General features: G+C 34.8%; 7 protein-coding genes across 7 annotated transcripts; 4 read left to right on the top strand and 3 right to left on the bottom strand.

The window, feature by feature from the left end:
• Nucleotides 1-6,297: 6,297 nt before the first annotated feature.
• On the top strand, nucleotides 6,298-8,511 carry WALSEDRAFT_28683 (hypothetical protein; the record flags this gene model as incomplete). The annotated part of the gene is made up of 11 exons (XM_006958265.1): nucleotides 6,298-6,493; nucleotides 6,545-6,730; nucleotides 6,774-6,900; nucleotides 6,948-7,018; nucleotides 7,065-7,126; nucleotides 7,171-7,222; nucleotides 7,270-7,315; nucleotides 7,361-7,867; nucleotides 7,916-8,028; nucleotides 8,075-8,333; nucleotides 8,385-8,511. The coding sequence occupies 11 exons, from the start codon at nucleotides 6,298-6,300 to the stop codon at nucleotides 8,509-8,511; spliced, it is 1,746 nt and encodes a 581-aa protein (XP_006958327.1).
• WALSEDRAFT_38232 (3-chloroallyl aldehyde dehydrogenase) lies at nucleotides 8,426-10,146 on the bottom strand (the record flags this gene model as incomplete). Its single annotated transcript, XM_006958264.1, has 3 exons — nucleotides 8,426-9,243; nucleotides 9,288-9,984; nucleotides 10,030-10,146. The coding sequence occupies 3 exons, from the start codon at nucleotides 10,144-10,146 to the stop codon at nucleotides 8,519-8,521; spliced, it is 1,539 nt and encodes a 512-aa protein (XP_006958326.1). The 3' UTR covers nucleotides 8,426-8,518.
• Nucleotides 10,147-10,194: 48 nt separating this feature from the next.
• On the bottom strand, nucleotides 10,195-10,884 carry WALSEDRAFT_60355 (14 kDa subunit of cytochrome bd ubiquinol oxidase). The gene is made up of 5 exons (XM_006958263.1): nucleotides 10,828-10,884; nucleotides 10,706-10,771; nucleotides 10,629-10,660; nucleotides 10,541-10,581; nucleotides 10,195-10,492 (listed from the first exon to the last, which is right to left on the bottom strand). Exons 1-5 carry the CDS (start codon nucleotides 10,848-10,850, stop codon nucleotides 10,265-10,267), a joined length of 390 nt encoding a protein of 129 aa, XP_006958325.1. The 5' UTR covers nucleotides 10,851-10,884; the 3' UTR covers nucleotides 10,195-10,264.
• Nucleotides 10,885-10,902: 18 nt separating this feature from the next.
• WALSEDRAFT_68895 (alpha/beta-hydrolase) lies at nucleotides 10,903-13,718 on the top strand. Its single transcript, XM_006958262.1, has 2 exons — nucleotides 10,903-12,087; nucleotides 13,068-13,718. Exons 1-2 carry the CDS (start codon nucleotides 10,932-10,934, stop codon nucleotides 13,418-13,420), a joined length of 1,509 nt encoding a protein of 502 aa, XP_006958324.1. The 5' UTR covers nucleotides 10,903-10,931; the 3' UTR covers nucleotides 13,421-13,718.
• WALSEDRAFT_60353 (hypothetical protein) lies at nucleotides 12,710-14,156 on the bottom strand. Its single transcript, XM_006958261.1, has 4 exons — nucleotides 14,114-14,156; nucleotides 13,843-14,057; nucleotides 13,772-13,794; nucleotides 12,710-13,718 (listed from the first exon to the last, which is right to left on the bottom strand). The coding sequence occupies exons 2-4, from the start codon at nucleotides 13,912-13,914 to the stop codon at nucleotides 13,430-13,432; spliced, it is 384 nt and encodes a 127-aa protein (XP_006958323.1). The 5' UTR covers nucleotides 13,915-14,057; nucleotides 14,114-14,156; the 3' UTR covers nucleotides 12,710-13,429.
• WALSEDRAFT_54477 (acyl-CoA N-acyltransferase) lies at nucleotides 14,009-14,791 on the top strand (the record flags this gene model as incomplete). Its single annotated transcript, XM_006958260.1, has 5 exons — nucleotides 14,009-14,074; nucleotides 14,122-14,146; nucleotides 14,192-14,279; nucleotides 14,325-14,593; nucleotides 14,643-14,791. 5 exons carry the CDS (start codon nucleotides 14,009-14,011, stop codon nucleotides 14,696-14,698), a joined length of 504 nt encoding a protein of 167 aa, XP_006958322.1. The 3' UTR covers nucleotides 14,699-14,791.
• Nucleotides 14,792-15,460: 669 nt separating this feature from the next.
• Nucleotides 15,461-17,682, top strand: WALSEDRAFT_68892 (hypothetical protein). Its single transcript, XM_006958259.1, has 4 exons — nucleotides 15,461-16,059; nucleotides 16,107-16,593; nucleotides 16,642-16,673; nucleotides 16,718-17,682. Exons 1-4 carry the CDS (start codon nucleotides 15,476-15,478, stop codon nucleotides 16,878-16,880), a joined length of 1,266 nt encoding a protein of 421 aa, XP_006958321.1. The 5' UTR covers nucleotides 15,461-15,475; the 3' UTR covers nucleotides 16,881-17,682.
• The last annotated feature ends 621 nt before the right edge of the window (nucleotides 17,683-18,303 follow it).

Below are 18,303 nucleotides of genomic sequence, written 5' to 3'. Positions count from 1 at the left end.
GGGGCACCAATTGCATACCAATGGAAAATCGATGGAACGCAATCTAGCAAGATTTCCGCTGCATAGGTTCAACCAGGTAACCGCCAACTATATCAATAGGTTTTCAAGAACGGCACTTAGTAACTTGTAAAGTAAAAAAGTCATCATAAAACATTCTGCAATTCTCAATCCTTCAAGACAAATGTTACAAAGATCGATAGGAGAGGATCTATCCGACCTGCCTTCGAAATCGCAGCGAAAATATAGAGAGGCTGTATCAACTTGGGTTTTCTAGTATTGACATCATGTCTTTCACGGTTGTTTGCCTTCAAATGAATGTCAGAGACACTAAAATTTCGCTGAATATCATTCCTTTTTTTCCGTTACTGAAATGTCGGGAACTCCTGCGCCGGCGTGTCCCACTTAGAGATTGGGGTGTGTTGTAGAAAGGACAGTGCTAATCCTGAACCCATGGATTATCTCGACGCAGCCGATTTCCCGGACGAAGCGCTTGTTCATCGCTCTTTTCCTGTTATCTTGCCCGTTCATAAATGCAGTGTCAACTTCAAACCAAAGGTATATGGATGATTACAGGAACGGAGTATGATTAACATTACGCCTTAGTCTGTACTTCCGAAGAGCAAGGGAGCGAGGTTGGTAAAACGAACAAGCCACGTTATTGCAATTTTCAGACAAGTGAGCGTATTTGTGGCACCGGAATTCGCGTTTCCTTTAAGAGAAACGTATTCATCATGAATTTTCCCTACAGTGAAGCCACCAAACTGTTTGATATATAAGTGAGAGCACGAGGTAATTGAGAGTCTGTTTGTTTACAATGCGTTATGTCCTGCTGAAAGTTAGTTTACCGCGTGACACTTAAAATATTACCATCAAGACGAATTAGTTGTGAGAGATAATGACCAAGGTTTCCCGATAGCTTTCATATCGATGATATATTACATTGGGCACGGCATAGTTATTGACCTACTTTAATTGGGACTATTAAGAGAAACGAAGTGATAAACAAATGTAACGACGAACAATGCCGCTATTCCAACGTTTCGTCCTCAGATAATCAACACGCAAACAAAAAATCAATGTCGACCGCTTTTGATATCAATCAGTTTTGTATGTGTTACTAATGGTAAAATACTTAAGGAATACGTTTCTCGTAAAGAAAACGAGTACTGGAGAACCTCAATTGCGCTTAATTGCTTAAAAAGAGCAATAAGGTCGATTGTTCGTTATAACAACCTGTTTCCCTTGCTGTTAGGAAATACACACATAGGAGTGATGTTAATCATACTCCGCTCCTGTCCTCGACGATGCAAGTTTTCATTTCAAGGGGACATTTTATTTTTCAACGGCGAAGATTACAGTGAGAGGACAGAAAAACAGCCTTCAATAATACATTTTCTCGCGGCGAACCACGCCGCATCTTGTAGTACTGTGCTCTTAAATCACACCCTCTAACCAAGAAAAGCTCTTTGCGGTCGTCTTCGACATTGCGGGACAGCCAAAGTAACCCATAATGATCAAGAATTCAGTTTGCTCATACATACTAGTAAAGCAAAGGAACATCACGGAATCGCCGGCGTTATAAGGTAACAGCACAGATAACGAGGGAAAATGAGGGCAAGACTTTTTTCTAATCAGCTGCAGAGAATATATATCGTTCGTGGTAATCTCTTGTGCATTTAGGCTGCTTCTTACGGGGGACAACACAGGGCCTATCATGTTCCGCGAACGTATGGCTGGTTACAAGAACTTGTGAAAAAATCGATGTCTACATACTCCGATATTTTCTGTTGCCGAGGTCATATTTCTGTTGAGACTTGCTGAATTTGTAAGTCCTCGAGAGCACCTTGTAACAATAATCGAGATCGGCTTGAGTTTCTCTATAATAGATAATACGTCCTTGTGAAGTAGAATGGTATGGTCCACGTTCTCACGAGAAAACTTCTTTTTATTACATTTGCGGTTAGACTAGGCTATATAGCATGGATGTTTAGCGGAGATATCAACCAAATTATATGGTCATCTTCCACCTGCAGCGCAGGATTATTTGGAGTATTTCGTGTTGAACAACTGTAACCATTGTCGTGAGGCACCCTGTGGAGAATAATCCCGCGAGAATGCCCAATGTCGTAATTGTGAGGCGTTTACTTTCAGTGTGTCTAGAAATGATTGAGGCTAGGTACAGGTTTTTCATTAGCAGATCTGTGAAGTAAAAATTCAGTGAATGGGTGGGACAAACTTTGCCCCGAAGCTTGGTATTACCGTCAGAATATGAGCAGATGCATGGCTTCTCATATGGCATCATTTTGTAGTTAGGGACAGAAGGGGCAGGAAGGTACATCAGGTGCAAAAAAACTTTAACGTAGTCCGATCAGCCAGTCAACATGGAAGATACGGACAGTGAAGAGTTATTAAGAATACCTGGCTCAAAAACGATAATCTAAATGATCATAACATAATGTACATTTATATTACGTGATATATTTTCACAACTAAAAATATGCGTGTTTAATATTTACAAACCAACAATCATTTGTATAGTTTTAATGATTTCGATAGAAAGTAAACACTGCAGCAGCTTAATCTTGCGTTACCTTTTTACATAATTATTATACCGAAGTAGCTGGTGTTCAAGAAGGTACTTGCAGGGTTGTGGTAAGGTACTTTTAACTGGAGGGCTACCTGCTCTGACGCCCTTGGTAGGATGTCTTAATATGTTGACAACAGGTATATTATGTTTCTTGATCCTCGTTGTACGATTCAAAAATAAAAATAAAATGATTGTACTTGTAAAGTACACTTTGCTTGCTATATTTGGGATTTTTTATTCATCTTTTTTTAAATTGTGGCCATGGGTCTGAGTACCGTGATAGTGAGCGGCTTGTACAATGGTAGCTAATGGAACACCAGCATTGGTATTCGTGGTCAACACGAAAAGCATGCTTAAATTGGCTGATATCATGGCGTCTCACGTAGACTCCCAAGGAGCAACGTATTTTATTATTCCAATATTAAGTTTGGTTGATAATAGCGCAGGCTACGAAAGTAACTTTGCAAATGACATATTACCATGCGTTGATGACCACCCAAATTGTGTGGTAGGGTATCATACGTATCGAGTTGCTCTATAGAATATGCTATCACATCTCTGTTTGTACTACATCAAATTAGAAGTAATATTCATTTTATCCTTATCGGGGGCACGTTAATTAAGGCGACGTTAAATGATTGCCTTCTTCCATCTGCAGGAACCTTGCATTTGAATTTATAGCCAATTTTCATTAATATACTTACTTTTAGAATTAAATTTAAAAAGCCTCAAAATAACTTACTTATAACGAAGGAAGTAGTAAGTGCATATTTAAACTGGATACATCAGGTCAAGTTCAAGGTTGAACAATATGTAACTCAAGATTATCACGTGTGCTGAACTTTAGTCAATGCTAGTATTATCAAAATGTACGCAGAAATGGATTTATAAATTAATCGAATACTTGTTTTCAGGTACGCTATAAATCAGATTCCTTTTATGTTCACAACGTTGCCTTGTAGTAGAGCATAGATGCTTCAAATGTACAGGTTTCTTTTATTAATACAACGTAATAATAGTCAAATACATCGTAATCTAATAAACAGTGTCTGATTTCAAGTAAGAACAAATAAAGTCTAGTCATGATTAATTTAATAATAAATCGTGGTGAATTAGTTAAACGAAGTCAGTACGAGCCACTTAATGATAATCGGAGAGTAATGTGTATGTAAAATCAGTTACTAGTAGGTGCTATTCGGCACAACAAAAATTAGACGATAGCTTATTGGAAGATACTGGTGTGTTGTCCATAATTTACTATGAGTCAGAGGCAAATGGCATTAAGACCAATTGACGAAGACGGCGACGTTCTAGTAAAAGTGACAAGACTAACTGAAAATATGACCTGTCCTCAACAGATTACCGAGTGATAATTACATTGTACTAGGACGATCATTTGCAAACATGCTTAAATAATGCGTACGGCTATCAGAAGGGTAGGTGGAGGTTTCGGAATTCAGGTGTAGTTTGCTAAAGCGAAAAGATTGTCAACAATGTATTCTGCATAATAGTGTTGAGCTAGCAGTTTCATTAGTCGGTAACTTCAGTTGAGGCTTTGTATTGGTTATCATTTGGCCCCTTTGACACTTTAAGAAATTATCCGGTGAAAGATATTGAAATATTGTTCGTGTTTGATGATATTCGCATTGTATAGCTGCGTTTGTATGCCGCGATAACTACATCCATTCTTCGAGTGAAGGATGGCTGTAAGATTTACTGAACAGCTTGATATTATTTTAGTTGAATGGTAAAACATTAAATTTGATGTACTATGATTACTTATTCTTGACAGTAACGTCTGGAGTAACACTCGCTACAATTTGGATAACCTAGACAATCGGGAGAATCAGTTGAATTTACGAGTTGAATAAGCAATCCTTCGGTGTACTGCGAATATTCCAACACTCTTGTCAAAAGTAATGGTATATCAACAAGCTTTGAATATCTTTATGATAACATTGATTGTTTTGAGCTGACATATAGTTGTTGTGTCTAATAGTCATGTTTTCCCGTTAGCGAGAAAGATCTTGTCCTAATATTTTACGATAGCTGAAATGATATCATCGTTTGTGTTCTAAATCCTGAATTGGAATGTTATAAGAAAGTGTTTCAGTTACTGATAAATTTTAATAATTGTAATGTACTATTTCAAAGGCTACTTTCTGATAGTATGATAACAAGATCCAAGGATCTTGCTATACAGCTTATTATTTGCTTACCAATTCATCAAGATGTTTATGGTAAACGAAAAAAAGATTTAGTTCTATTTAAAGCAGTTTCTAATCATGAGATGGAAATTGAGTTAGTGATGTTGAAAAGGGGAAAATTCTACTAAATTGTGAATAATAACATATCACTGTTATGCTTAAGTTGTTATCATTGCTGTTGGCTAAAAATGCAATGTCGATAAGCCGCTACTTTTAGCGCTTGTATTCTACTTAGTATTTGCTTGAATGATATCATATTAGACAATCCATACAATTCAAGATTATCTGAAAAACCACCAGTATTTTTAATGAAGTCAAAAATACAAATGGCATACTCTTAGCTTCTAGTAGTGTTATTTAATCCAATAAATGAAGGAATAAAGGTGTGTTCTTGGTTCTAAAGAGATGTATCTATAAATTATACATTCCACGTCCCAAGGGCTACCGTAAGTGTAATCAATAAAGACTGATTAGATTCATATCTCTCCAGTACTGATATAATCGTACGTCTCACCTTATGCATTAATTGTAATAGATACTTATTTATCAAAAATACTTGTACGAAGTTTCACTATTCAAGCTTAAACCTTTGCAAGGATATAGAACTCATCGTTATTGATTATAAAGTGAACCGTCCACAATTACTACTGATTTAGCTTCAAAACTTTTTTTTTCATCCTATGACAGTTACACTGCCCTTAGTTGTGTTGTTCTGTATCGTTGAGGATATCATTTGACATTCAATTGTTATAATTTTCATTCTGACGCTATGGGTCGTCAATAGTCATACCGAATTGATTTGAAGTTTAGAAGTATCAATTGTGTTTGTATACTAGCAAGTAGTTTCAACTGATTCATTACCGATATTAATAATAGTACTTTGAGGCTAACGGTTTTGTGATGAGATTGTAACTACATAAGTTAATTTCACACTATACCTGTTGAGTATTTGAATAGTATTCCTATCTAAGCAACTATCTAATCTCACTCCTTTAGAATATCCCTTCCAAATTTCATGGCATGGGAAAGAAAGTCACTCTTCAAAAGCTCAAACAATTATAAACGGACGATTATTCCATTAATAATAATCATGTGTGCTACTTATTTGTTCCTTGATGCGATTATTGTTACTAAAGGTATCTATCATAAATATACTGAGACGCAGGAATTCTGGGTTGTTTAATGAGCATGTATCGTTCAAAGTTCATAATCCATCCTCGTGTTTCGCTTCCCTATAACTCATCATATTCTTTATTCCAGAGCATCACGATCTGTTTGATGATTGGAAGCTTATAATAATTTGTAATAAAAACGAGAAACATATATTAGAATCGGAGTAAAGGTTTTAAACAACAATTTAAATATACATCTGTTGGTTACATCTGTTGGTTATAATAATAGTACATCTAGGGTGCGTTTATTGACTTTATTATGCATCAAGCTAAATCGTTATGGTGTTCATTGCATATTTTATATTATCTGATAAACTGGACGTAAATTATGATGTATAGCTTTGATTTTCGATATAAATACCTTTCGATTGTACAATCATTGGATGGAATGTGGATAAACAACGTACTAATATTCACATCAACTATTTTATGCTATTACTATATATCCAAATATAATACCCCTGAAACTCCTTCACGGGAACTAGAATGGGGTGATATCAACGTGATACATACCACTGATACTCACGGTGAGTCAGATTAATGATTTTTAGTACTATCAACTTAGATTCAATATCAAGGCTGGCTAGCTGGCCATAGAAAGTCTAGCGAACCAGAGCCAAATGGTAGCGGTGATTGGGGAGATTACGCGTCTTTTGTGCAACATATGCGTCATATTTCTGATCAGAAAGGTGTTGATCTGCTTGTAATCGATAGCGGTGATTTACATGACGGAAGTGGACTATCAGATGCCTTTGAACCTGGTGGTGAGTTACCATTTATTTGGTTAGATTATCACTTATAATCTAGGCATCAATGGGCATGATACGAACAAAATATTTACCATGCTTGATATTGATGTGCTAACAATCGGGAATCATGGTTTATATAATGCGGATGTTACATTAGATATATTCAAGAATTTCGCACCAGCTTGGTAGGTTACCTGGAATAACATGTGTTTCTACTTAATGATTCTCTAAGGCAAGAACGCTATTTGACTTCGAACACTAATATTACCGATCCATCTTCAAATACATCGGTACCAATAGGAGGTAATATATATATTCCTAAGCAATTTTAGTTCTTAGACCCTTATAGAACGCTTTTTAAAGCATTATACTAGACACGGTCGGAAAGTCACTGCATTTGGATTATTATTTGTTAGTATATCAATCCTAGGTCATGCTTTGTCTAATAATATAAGGATTTTCCAAATCCTAATTGGAGAGTTCAATTACAATCAATTGACGACATGAGTGAGTCTAACATCAGATGTTAATAACCTTAACTCTTATTCTTTTAGTCAAAGAAAAGTGGTTTCAAGAGGCTATAGATGAAAAGCCTGATTTGTAAGTCACGATATTTCATAATCAGGAACTTAATCAGATTATCAGCTTCTTACTTGTCGCGCACATGGCAATAAATGATTTAAAATGGCAATTAATAATAGACACGCTTAAATCCAAACATCCAAATACACCAGTGATAGGTTTAGGTGGTCATCAGCATATTAGAGATTGTGTTTATAACTTTAAAGATAAAAGAGATGTTCGCATGGCTAGCGGTCAATTTTTAGAGACTATTGGGTGGTTAAGCGCAAATATTAGCGACAATGGTGAAATGCATATTTCACGTAAATATTTAGATGCTAATCCAATTGGATATGCGTGGCATTTAGGTATAAATACATCTGAATTACTGACAACTCTTGGAAGAGAAATTAAAATGAAGATTGGACAGTTATGGCATAAATTTGCTCTTGGAAGCATGGTCGGAAAGTTAGATAGAGATTTATACTTAAATCGAGTCCCCGCAGAGCATCCTGATTCAATTATACGCTGGTTGAAAGATAAAGTTTTACCAGATTTCGTAAAGAATGAAGACCGTAAAGATATACCAAAGTAAGTAAAATTTTTCGAATACATGCAATGAATAATGTATCTGTATAGAATAATTTTGCTCAATTCTGGCGCCATACGTTATGATCTTTATAGTGGGGAGGTAAATAAGAATGATCTATTTACTGCGTTTCCATTCGTTAATACATTACCTTATGTGAGAGGTATGTTTAACAATCTATAGTAAATAGACTAATTACCATTAATTAGACGTACCGTATGGTGTAGCCAAGAAGATGTTGAAAACATTAAATGAGTTACCAGGTCATCCATTCCTGACTAATAATAACCAAGAAGAAATTAGATTGACTAGAACTTCTATTGGATATGTAACAAATGATACTTGTCCTGGCTTTGGTGATGATGTTATACATGAAAAGATAGAGTATTATGAACATTCTCCGTGCTTTGGAACCGATCTAGAAGTATTAGAGGATTCTGACTTCGTTGACGTAGTATTTCTATCATTGTGAGTTACCATTAAGACAAAATAGAATTTAATTTAATAAAATGAACTTAGCTTATGGCCATCCATTGAAAAGGCATTAAATATCATAAGTCCTGAAAAGCAATATGAATTCGAAGAAACATATACAAATTTGACTATTAGAGAAGTAGTTTCAGAATACTTAAAATCTACCTTATAAAATTAAATCAAAATTTGTATGTCATACTTAATGAAGCTTTTTCAAGTGAAGTTGTTTGATCAGAGGGTTTCCACATTGAGGTAACTGTCTTCGTCTGTGTAAAGAAGTTGATACCTTGCTCACCATAAAAGCTATTCTCACCCGCAAAGCTTGCTTTATTTCCTGACCAAGAGAAGAAAGGAAGTGGAACTGGTAATGGTGTATTAATACCGATTTGACCTGGTTCTGCGTTAATTTCAAAAAATCTAGCAGCTGAACCAGACTCTGTAAATATCGAAGCGCCATTACCATATTTATTCTTATTAATCAAATCTATTGCTTGATCAAGTGTTTCAGTTTCAAGTATGACAAGCACTGGTCCGAAAATTTCTTGTTTATAAATATCAAATTCAGTGTGAGGTATAGAAATAATTGTAGGACCAACGAAATAACCATTTTCATAATTTTTTACTTCAAAATTTGTACCATTTAAATCAATATTAGCACCTTGTTTTGAACTTTGGTTAATCAAATTTTCAATCCTCTGTTTGGATTGCTTAGATATAACTGGACCCATGTCATTGGATTGATCAAAGCCATTTCCAACTTTCAAAGCTTTAGCTTTATTTATCAAATCATTCTTCCAATTACGAGCATCACCAACTAGTACAGCGACTGATAAAGCCATACATCTCTGACCAGCAGCACCAAACGCAGCACTTATTATTGAATTTAAAGCATGGTCTTTGTTAGCTATATTGCTGTTAGAATAATATGTTGAAAAGGATATGACTAACCATCAGGTAAAATGATACCATGATTTTTTGCACCCATATTTACTTGAACACGTTTGCCATTTTCAGTTGCACGTTTATAAACATGTTTACCAGCATTATCACCGCCAACGAAACTAACAGCTTTGATATCAGGATGTGAAGTTAGATGATTGACGATTGGGTGAGTACCATTGATAATGTTTAAAACACCAGGTGGTAAACCGGATTTTTGAGCCAACTCAGCCAATAAAAGCGAAGCAGTTGGATCACGTTCTGAAGGTTTCAAGATGAGAGAATTACCTGTGACTGCAGCTAAAGAGATAACCCAATTAGGGATCATAGATGGAAAATTATTCGGTGCTATCATAGCACAAACGCCTAAAGGAAATTTCCTCGTAAAAGTGTCCATATTGTTAGAAACTTCTAACATTTTACCCATGAAAGTAGTTGGTATACTAGAAGCGTAATCAACGACTTGTAAACCTCTAAAAACATCACCATGAGCGTCACTGAATGTTTTACCTTGTTCTTGAGTGATAGTAATAGCTAAATCATTTGCATTGTTCCTGATTTCTTGCTGGAAGTTTAGCATGACTCGTTGTCTAGAAAGGAGCGATGTATTCTTCCAAAATTGATAACCATCCTTTGATGATTCAATTGCCTCATTGAATTCAGCATCTGTTGACTCCGGTGTAGAGGTGATAAGTTGATCAGTTGACTGAATGGTCTATTAGGGGTGTAAAGAATAAAAATATAAACTAACTGGATCTCTAACTTGATGATAAGTTTTAGTTTTAGATTCCTTAAACTGACCGTGTATATAATTCAAAGTAGTTTTAGGTTTTGATAAAGCAGACCAGTTTTTATTCAAAATTGACATTGTAATCTAAAGATCATTATAATAATCATTTAATTTATCTATAAGCTCGGGTAGTAGACGAGGTATGATGATCATAATGCGTGGATAAAATAAAGTAAAAATGAATTAAATTCTACACTTAATGATGTGAAGTTTGAATTTTATATTCTGGGTTATCAAACATAGCTCTCTCATTGTGTTCATTAGCGACTTCTGTTATTCTATCTGTGAGGTAGCGTTGCTTTGAAGCTTCATCCTCTGACCATTGCTCTTTTGGTAAATCTTTATGAAGGATAGATTGGTTAATAGCTCTTCTCAATCTCCATGCTCTGTCGTATTCTTCTCTTGGTGAAAGACGAGCGAGTGCCTAATAAAGAAGGTGAGCTGATTGCGAGTATTTATATGCGAGTATTACCTTTTGCATTTCATCGTTCTCCTCTTGAATCAAATCATCGTCTATTATAAAAAGTTAGGAATCGTTTTGGAAGGATGATAGAACTAACATCTTAAACCGACTTGTCTAAAGCCAGCGAGGCTATTGTATTTGGTTATTTTTATTTTAATGGTTTTCATTACTCACTTTAAATAGCCTTTTCCTATTGGTTCAAGTGTCTTTCTGAGGCTACCTTTGATGAATGGCGCGAGACTATAAATAAATGAATAAATAAATGAAATATATTAAAGTTATTAATAAAATCTAACCTTAACTTGAGTGGGTTAACCATTTTAAATTATCAGTCAATAACTCGATGGTCGTAGATCTCGTTTAAAAGCTATGAAGTCTTAAATTATTATTAAAATTCAAAATGCAAATATTCTCAAATTTATTTAGTTCAATTGCATTAATACTAGTCGTTATATACGCTTTACTATCTAGGTTCATCAAATTTTTACTATCTCCTTCAAAACAACAATTGCCTAAAATACGCGATTGGGACGATCACTCTAAATACAAAGATGAATTAATTACACCTGATGTTAAGTATTACGCTAATCAATCAGGTTTCGATATCGTTGACCAAATCATCACAACTGACGATGGTTATCACTTATTAGTTAATAAAGTCATAAATCCTAAACCTAAATTTGATAATTTATACCCTATATTAATCTTACATGGTTTATTTCAATCCTCAGGTTCATTCATCACTTCAGAAGAACGTAGTTTAGCTTTTTGGTTAGCAGATAATGGCCCTTTTCAAGTTTACCTAGGTAATACAAGAGGCGTATTTAATATGGGCCATCAGCATTTAAAGAAGAATGATAGTAAATTTTGGAATTATACAATTGAAGATTTAGCAAATAATGATTTACCTTCTCTAATTAAACACGTTTTATTGGATTCAAATAGCGAGCATCTATCTTTCATTGGTCATTCACAAGGAAACAGTATCGGTTTCATGACTTTGAGTTTAGGTTATCAACCCCAATTATCAAAGCACATTAGTTCCTTTATTGCATTAGCACCCGCTGTCTATGCAGGTCCATTAACCACCGGCTTCCCTTTCACTTTAATCAATAGATTAAATTGGAATAGATGGAGATTCTTATTTGGTGAATTAGATTTCATACCTTTGATGACATGGTCATTCAATTACACCCCAAAAAGAGCATTTGCTTTATTAGGTTATCAAATGTTTGCATTTTTATTCAGTTGGACTGATAAAAATTGGTTGAATAGACGTAAAGCTAAAATGTTTAGGTTCACACCTTCACCAGTGTCATCTAGATCTGTCTTTTGGTGGGCAGGTAAAGATGGTTTCTCAACTAGAGGTTGTACATTAGATGTAAAGCAAGAGAAATGGTTCTCATCTGGATATCAAGAAGATAATCAACCAAAATTCCCACCTTTGAGTTTATATGTCGGTACTGATGACAAGCTGGTGTTAGTTGAACCATTACTGGAAAGGCTCAAAACACATGAGTCTATAAAGCTCAATAGGTTAGATTATTATGAAAATGGTGAGCATTGTGATATGTTTTGGAGTATAGACGCGGTTGAACTATGTTTTTTAAAAATCAAAAGTGATATTTTACATGGAATAGATAACTTTCATTAGTTGATGATTATTACAGTGTAAATTTCGTCTTCCGTTTCCTGCTTTATTTTCATTCCTGCATTCTTGTGGATCAAACAGATTTGTTGAACTACAAGCGTATTATCAATCTGACTATACCTCACTTCGTTATCTTAAGATGAGGAATGCGTATCGTTACGGATAACAAACACAGAATAAGAGTTTGATGATCAATAAAAAGTACCTGATTTGGTTTACTGGTAGTTACTATTTATTTAATTTTGTTTCTTGTACCTGCATCATCGATATACCTGATATTCTAGCAATGTGTGAGGCTGGCTAGTAGACTTTTTAATGTTTTGTTGAATGTAATACAGTAATAATGCACATTTTTCACCTTCATTTAGACTAAATCATATTCAAGTTATACACACACCTTATCTTCCCGGAGACCAATCAATCTAATATGAATAAAATCTACAATGTATACACTCTATTTCACTCGTTCCCCTTTCAGCATCTATATTGAGTCAGTCTAAAACCTTCATCTAGGAATTATTGTGTGCATCACTTCTTAAGAGACGTCGTCGATGCTTGGATACAAGAGGATAAAATTGAATGATAAATATATACATTTAAGAAAGCAAGATAATCATACAATATTTATAGTTAACTTGCCTTTAAATATAAATAGGTCTAGTTTATACTCATTGTTTAGTAAATTTGGAGATATCGATAGTATAGACTATAGCAATAAACAGAACAATTTGAGTAAATTATTAGATATTCAATATAACTTATATAGAAATATACACTTGAAATATAAAGAAGCGGAGAGTACAGATAAATTGTTAGAGCTCGATAGATTTTCTACATCCACAGATGGATTAAATTTATTAGATTTATATAAATCTAATAGAATAGATCATAATGATATTAAGCAATTCACCATAGATTATATGAACAACTTCGATGATAAACCAAAGACTAGAAATGATAATTCTGATAAAATGGAAGATGATGGCTTCACTTTAGTTGAAAGGGGTGGTAAACATGGAAAAGCTGCTAATGTGTCAGGCGTTCAAGTATCTTCTAAATTGTTTAATCCAGCAGAGAACACGAAGAAATCAAAATTCAATAAACCATTAGATGATTTCTATAGATGGCAAAGAAGGGAATCAAAGAGACAGGAAATTGCTGGTTTGAGATTAAAATTCCAAAAGGACAAATTAAGAATAGATAACTTTAAATCTAATAAGAGATATAAACCATATTAATACATGTTCCTAGATATTGTCCTCCCCTTGCGCAAATCTTAAATAAAAGTTAATTAAAACCGCTGATAGTAAGCAAATGCATAGTATCGTTGGTCCTAATCTATCGTCGTATGGCCCAGTACCTCTCTTCCTGATGGCGGACGCTCTCCAATGGTAAGTTACTAAAGCGTAGACCATGATTAACATGGCAACGAAACTAAACATTCCTGCTGATATTTTGCCAACTTTGTCACCAAAGTTTAGCAATCCGATGGCTAATCCACCAAGTATAACAGCAAAATGTAACCAAGAAAGGAAGCTAGCTATGTGTTAGTAAATTTCAGGCATATAGCATTGATCTTTATCGCTCACGTTCTTTCATTAGCAAAGAATACCTAAAGGCTTTCTTAGTTCACACCCTTACTATATACGTCAAGACTAACCTTTGGCTCGACCCTTACAGGTAAAGCGATTCTTTTATTTGATGTACGCTGCAATAATGGTTGCGTAGACATTCTTTTATTATAATTTGATTGTAAAGTTTATTTTGATGATGAACGTTCCTTCTTAATTAACATCCATCATTTATATTTCTATTGATTTTAAAAAATGAACATACGTCCAGCTACCCCATATGATTTAACTGGTATGCAGAATGCTAATCTCATGAATTTAGTTGAGTCATCAGATACACCCTCGCTATTAACAGCTTACGTCTATAGCCTGAAAACTATCAAATGAAGTATTGTGAGTTATCATTACTGTTTAGATTTTATTAAGTTCATTATCTAGATATGTATCACGCTCTCACCTGGCCTCAATTGTCTTATGTAGCCGAAGATCATAAAGGTAGAATAGTTGGTTATATTTTAGGTAAAATGTTAGTACAAATCAATCCAGTTTATTTATCTTAATACTTCTAAAGGAACGATGAAATGGATAGTAAACCAGGACAACTACCAAATGGACACGTAACTTCAATATCTGTTTTAAGAAGTTATCGAAGATTGGGTTTAGCACAAAAGTTAATGAAACAATCGCAGACCGCTATGAAAGATACTTTCAATGCTGCATACGTTAGCTTACACGTACGTAAGACTAATAGAGCTGCTATTGGTTTATATAGAGATACACTTGGATTTGAAGTTTGGGAAGTTGAAAGAGGTTATTACGCCGATAAAGAAGATGCTTTGGGTAACTTAAACATGCTCAGAGTCTTGAAATTCGCTGACTTATTTCATAGGTATGAGACTCTGGCTAGACCAGGAAGCAAAGGCAAAACAAACAAAAAGGAATTAGATAAAATAGATTTAATAAAACTGTATTGCATTTATAGCATTTTCATCTATCTTTGCGCTATTCTTATACGTCATTGTAACAATTAATCGTATGCCGCGATATCATTTTCCTTTTAAATATATAGACTTTAGGTGAGGAGTTAGTACTACTAGATGATTTAAGGTTCCAAATTTCAGCCCAGAAGGCTTTAGATTTCATATTATTCTCAGTCCTACAAACAAGACTACCAAAGTACTCACCCCACCTTATTACTCCGAAAGGTCGCAAATACATTAACAATATTATTAATAGATTGGAAGTTCCAAAAGCTATAAAATAAATTAAGTGTGTTTTTTAAAAAAATAAAAGACTATAAAGAAAACAATGAATATTAAAATCAACTAATAATTTAGCTACAATGATGTAGTTGTACATGACATCTTTTTATGACGATATGGTACCATTTGAGAATGTTGGTTTATCCTCGTAATAATATAAAGAAATCAAGCTTTCCTGTATTCCGCTTTAGTCTCTTGTATGAGTTCATATTTGAATGAAAATTGAATGAGCGGACTCAAAAAGAGACAACAAATAGCCACAAAGTAAAATTTGTATAGATTCTTAACATGTATGTTTATCTATCAGCTGCTTTGCAGATCGAAAAATACTTAGCTGTATCAAACGGATGCACATAGGGTATAACTTGATAAATTTCTGCTTAAATAACTTAACCTACATTTTTCCTGCAGCGTTTCTTCTATTACTCAGATATTTCCTTAGTACATTACCATCATCACTATGCTGAATCGATTTACATCATATATCAAATACGAAGGGTCTATAAAACGTGCTTTCCATAGCAACAGTCGAATAGCCAAAAATGCTACTGATTTGCCAAAACCAAAACCGAAAGCTATTCTACGTAGAACAGCTGCAGAGCAATCTGCACCAGTTCGTTCAAAGCTCGTGTATTCGCCTGGTAGAAGTGATGTTATGCCAGTGAACGCTTTCTCTACAGCAGAGCGCTATGATTTTGCAGCCTTGGCAGCTGGTCTTAAATCATTTAATTCATACTTAGTCCCAGATACAGACGGTGCGATTTACATCCCATTAGAAAATGGTAAAAAGGAAGTTTTTGTCTTCAGATCAGGAAGTTTCGTTACCTGGGGTATGGACTCCTCACAAGGTGAACGCTTTCTTCGTCAAGTCATCAGACGAGGTAACTCTGTCAGTACGAACAGTCTACAGAAAGTATTAGTTGCAAGTGGAAGATGGAAATGGACAGGAAAGAATGAAGATAATGGTACTGCAGGTTGGGTCGAAAAAAATCGTTATCTCGACTACGAAACAGAACAGTTAGACTATGTCATTGATCCATCAGAGTGAGTGTTAAATCAGGATTACAAGGCATTATTTGACCATATAATAGATCTACTAGACTACAAGGTGACTTGATCGTCCTTGGAAAAGAGGCTGAGCTCAACACTTCACTTTCAACATCAATCCAGAGCTTGACACCTACTGGTGCACAATTGCAGGACACCATATACCCTGTTTTACTTTCAAAATACGCATTTTCACATGCATTGAGTCGTAGTGCAAAACTTTCAGCTCTGGAGTCTCAATTATCAACTTATCTTTCAAAAGTATCATCAATTCCTGCGTATTTAGCATTGAATGGGCACATACCACCTGAGATGGATAGAAAGGCCATCGCTAGTAGTATGGGAGAGTTGTTAAGGTTTAGACAGGGATTGAATCTTGAGCTTGACAATGAAGGTGAGAACTTCTGGGGAGTACCAGACGTTTTATGGGATGAGCAAGTCCTAGAGAGTTACTTCCAACAAGTTTCTGAAGTACTTGACATAAAGCCACGTGTTGACGCCGTTAATCAAAAGATTACATATGCAGCAGACGTAAGTTTAGAAATTTAAGTGTTAATGCAATTTATTAATGTTGTATAGGTCCAAGCAACGTTGAGAGATTATTTACAAACGTGAGTATGACCTTCGCATGGTCGTAAAAGCTTACCCAAAGTAGTCAAACAAGTCATAGGATGGAATTGATCATCATTGCTTTGATTACAGTTGAAGTGGCTTTAGCTATCATAACCCATGGTAGAGAGATATATCTGGTTATGACTGAGAGCGAAGATGATCAGAATATGAAGGAGGAGCATCAGACTGAGAAGAGAGTTGCATAAGTGGAGTTTCCAACATTAATAACTGAACATTATTGTAATAGACACTTATGTAATGACTTAAACTCAACAAATTCTTATATTCAAAGTCTGGAATGTCTTCTAGAACGATACCTTTGGTAAAGTGATGAGTAATTTCATCAGATTTGAAATCTGTATGCTGATGTTCTAGGTTTGATTTTGAAAATGTATACAGAGGATGATCCATTATTCTGAATTCATGCCAGTCTCGTGTTCTAAGCTTAATTACCCGATTGAAATGTATTATCAGATCAAAATCTTCGAGTAGCTGATCTTTTCTGAGAGTTAAAGCTAGTTTAAAGGGCAATAAAACCTTTGTAGGGAATGAAGCAACATTTGGTACTTGCATAACTACGCTAATAAGTGATCTGTTATATGTCACAGTATTCAACAATTTCCGAAAATCAACAACATCTATAGTATTCGTGGTTGATTTAATGAGATCAAACTTGAAATTGACTTTCTTTGTCCTTTTGAATAGTTTCCTATAGTCTATGCATAGAACCAACTCATATGCTGCCTCAACTTTGACATCATCAAGCGCGTACTTGAACGTAGGCACGAGATTATCACTCATACTGAAACTATAGTCAAATGAGTTCGCGCGTTCATCAAGTGATTGCTGAATATTATGTGTCTCCACATTATAAAGCGATATTATATCATCAACAAGCTTCAAACTCCTACTAAATTCAGATGTACGTAAGTGCAAATCGCCACTAAGCTTCAAGTAAATCTCTTTAACGTCTTTGAATTCATCTATCGTAATTTTACCTTGAAGTTTAGTACCAATAGTTGGTTGATGATGGAAGTAATTCATGAAGATCACAAGTTGTATGACATCTTTAACACAATCGCCATAAGATGTCAACTCATGGGAGCATAGCTGTTCAAAGAGTTACTGATTTCTCTATTTCAAAGAAAACTATAAAAGGTACAAGGAGAGCACTTTAATAGTGTCTTAAATTATGGAGATCTTTCAAGAGCCTTTAACGAAAACTAAAGAATCAACTAATAAGTTACAGTTATTATACATAAGAATAGGAGAAAGAGTGCTAAAAGATGAAACACACCTACAGCTTTATCTGAAGTGAAGGTTAATAAAAATCGAAATCTTCAGGAAGACAATCATAAGGTTCAGTTACGAGGCTATAAAAGAAACTATTGACTATTATAATACACACCTCACAATTGACACATCTCTTTAGGATCACTTCAATCAATCAAACTACTCGATTCCAACATGTGAGCGAGCAATATAACAAAGGGATACTTCAATTAAGGTCCAAATACAAGTACTGAATTTACTGTCTGAAATACAATTCAATCCTTGCGCTTACTCTTTGAACAACTATAGATTACTACTATACACAGTCAGATAACAGACTTGAATACCTACATCCAA

This window comes from Wallemia mellicola, assembly GCF_000263375.1.
Source record: "Wallemia mellicola CBS 633.66 unplaced genomic scaffold WALSEscaffold_9, whole genome shotgun sequence".
In the NCBI taxonomy this organism is placed as follows: Eukaryota; Fungi; Basidiomycota; class Wallemiomycetes; order Wallemiales; family Wallemiaceae; genus Wallemia; species Wallemia mellicola.
The sequence above is the reverse complement of the archived record's forward strand: the minus strand, read 5'-3'. Positions and strand labels throughout refer to the sequence as shown.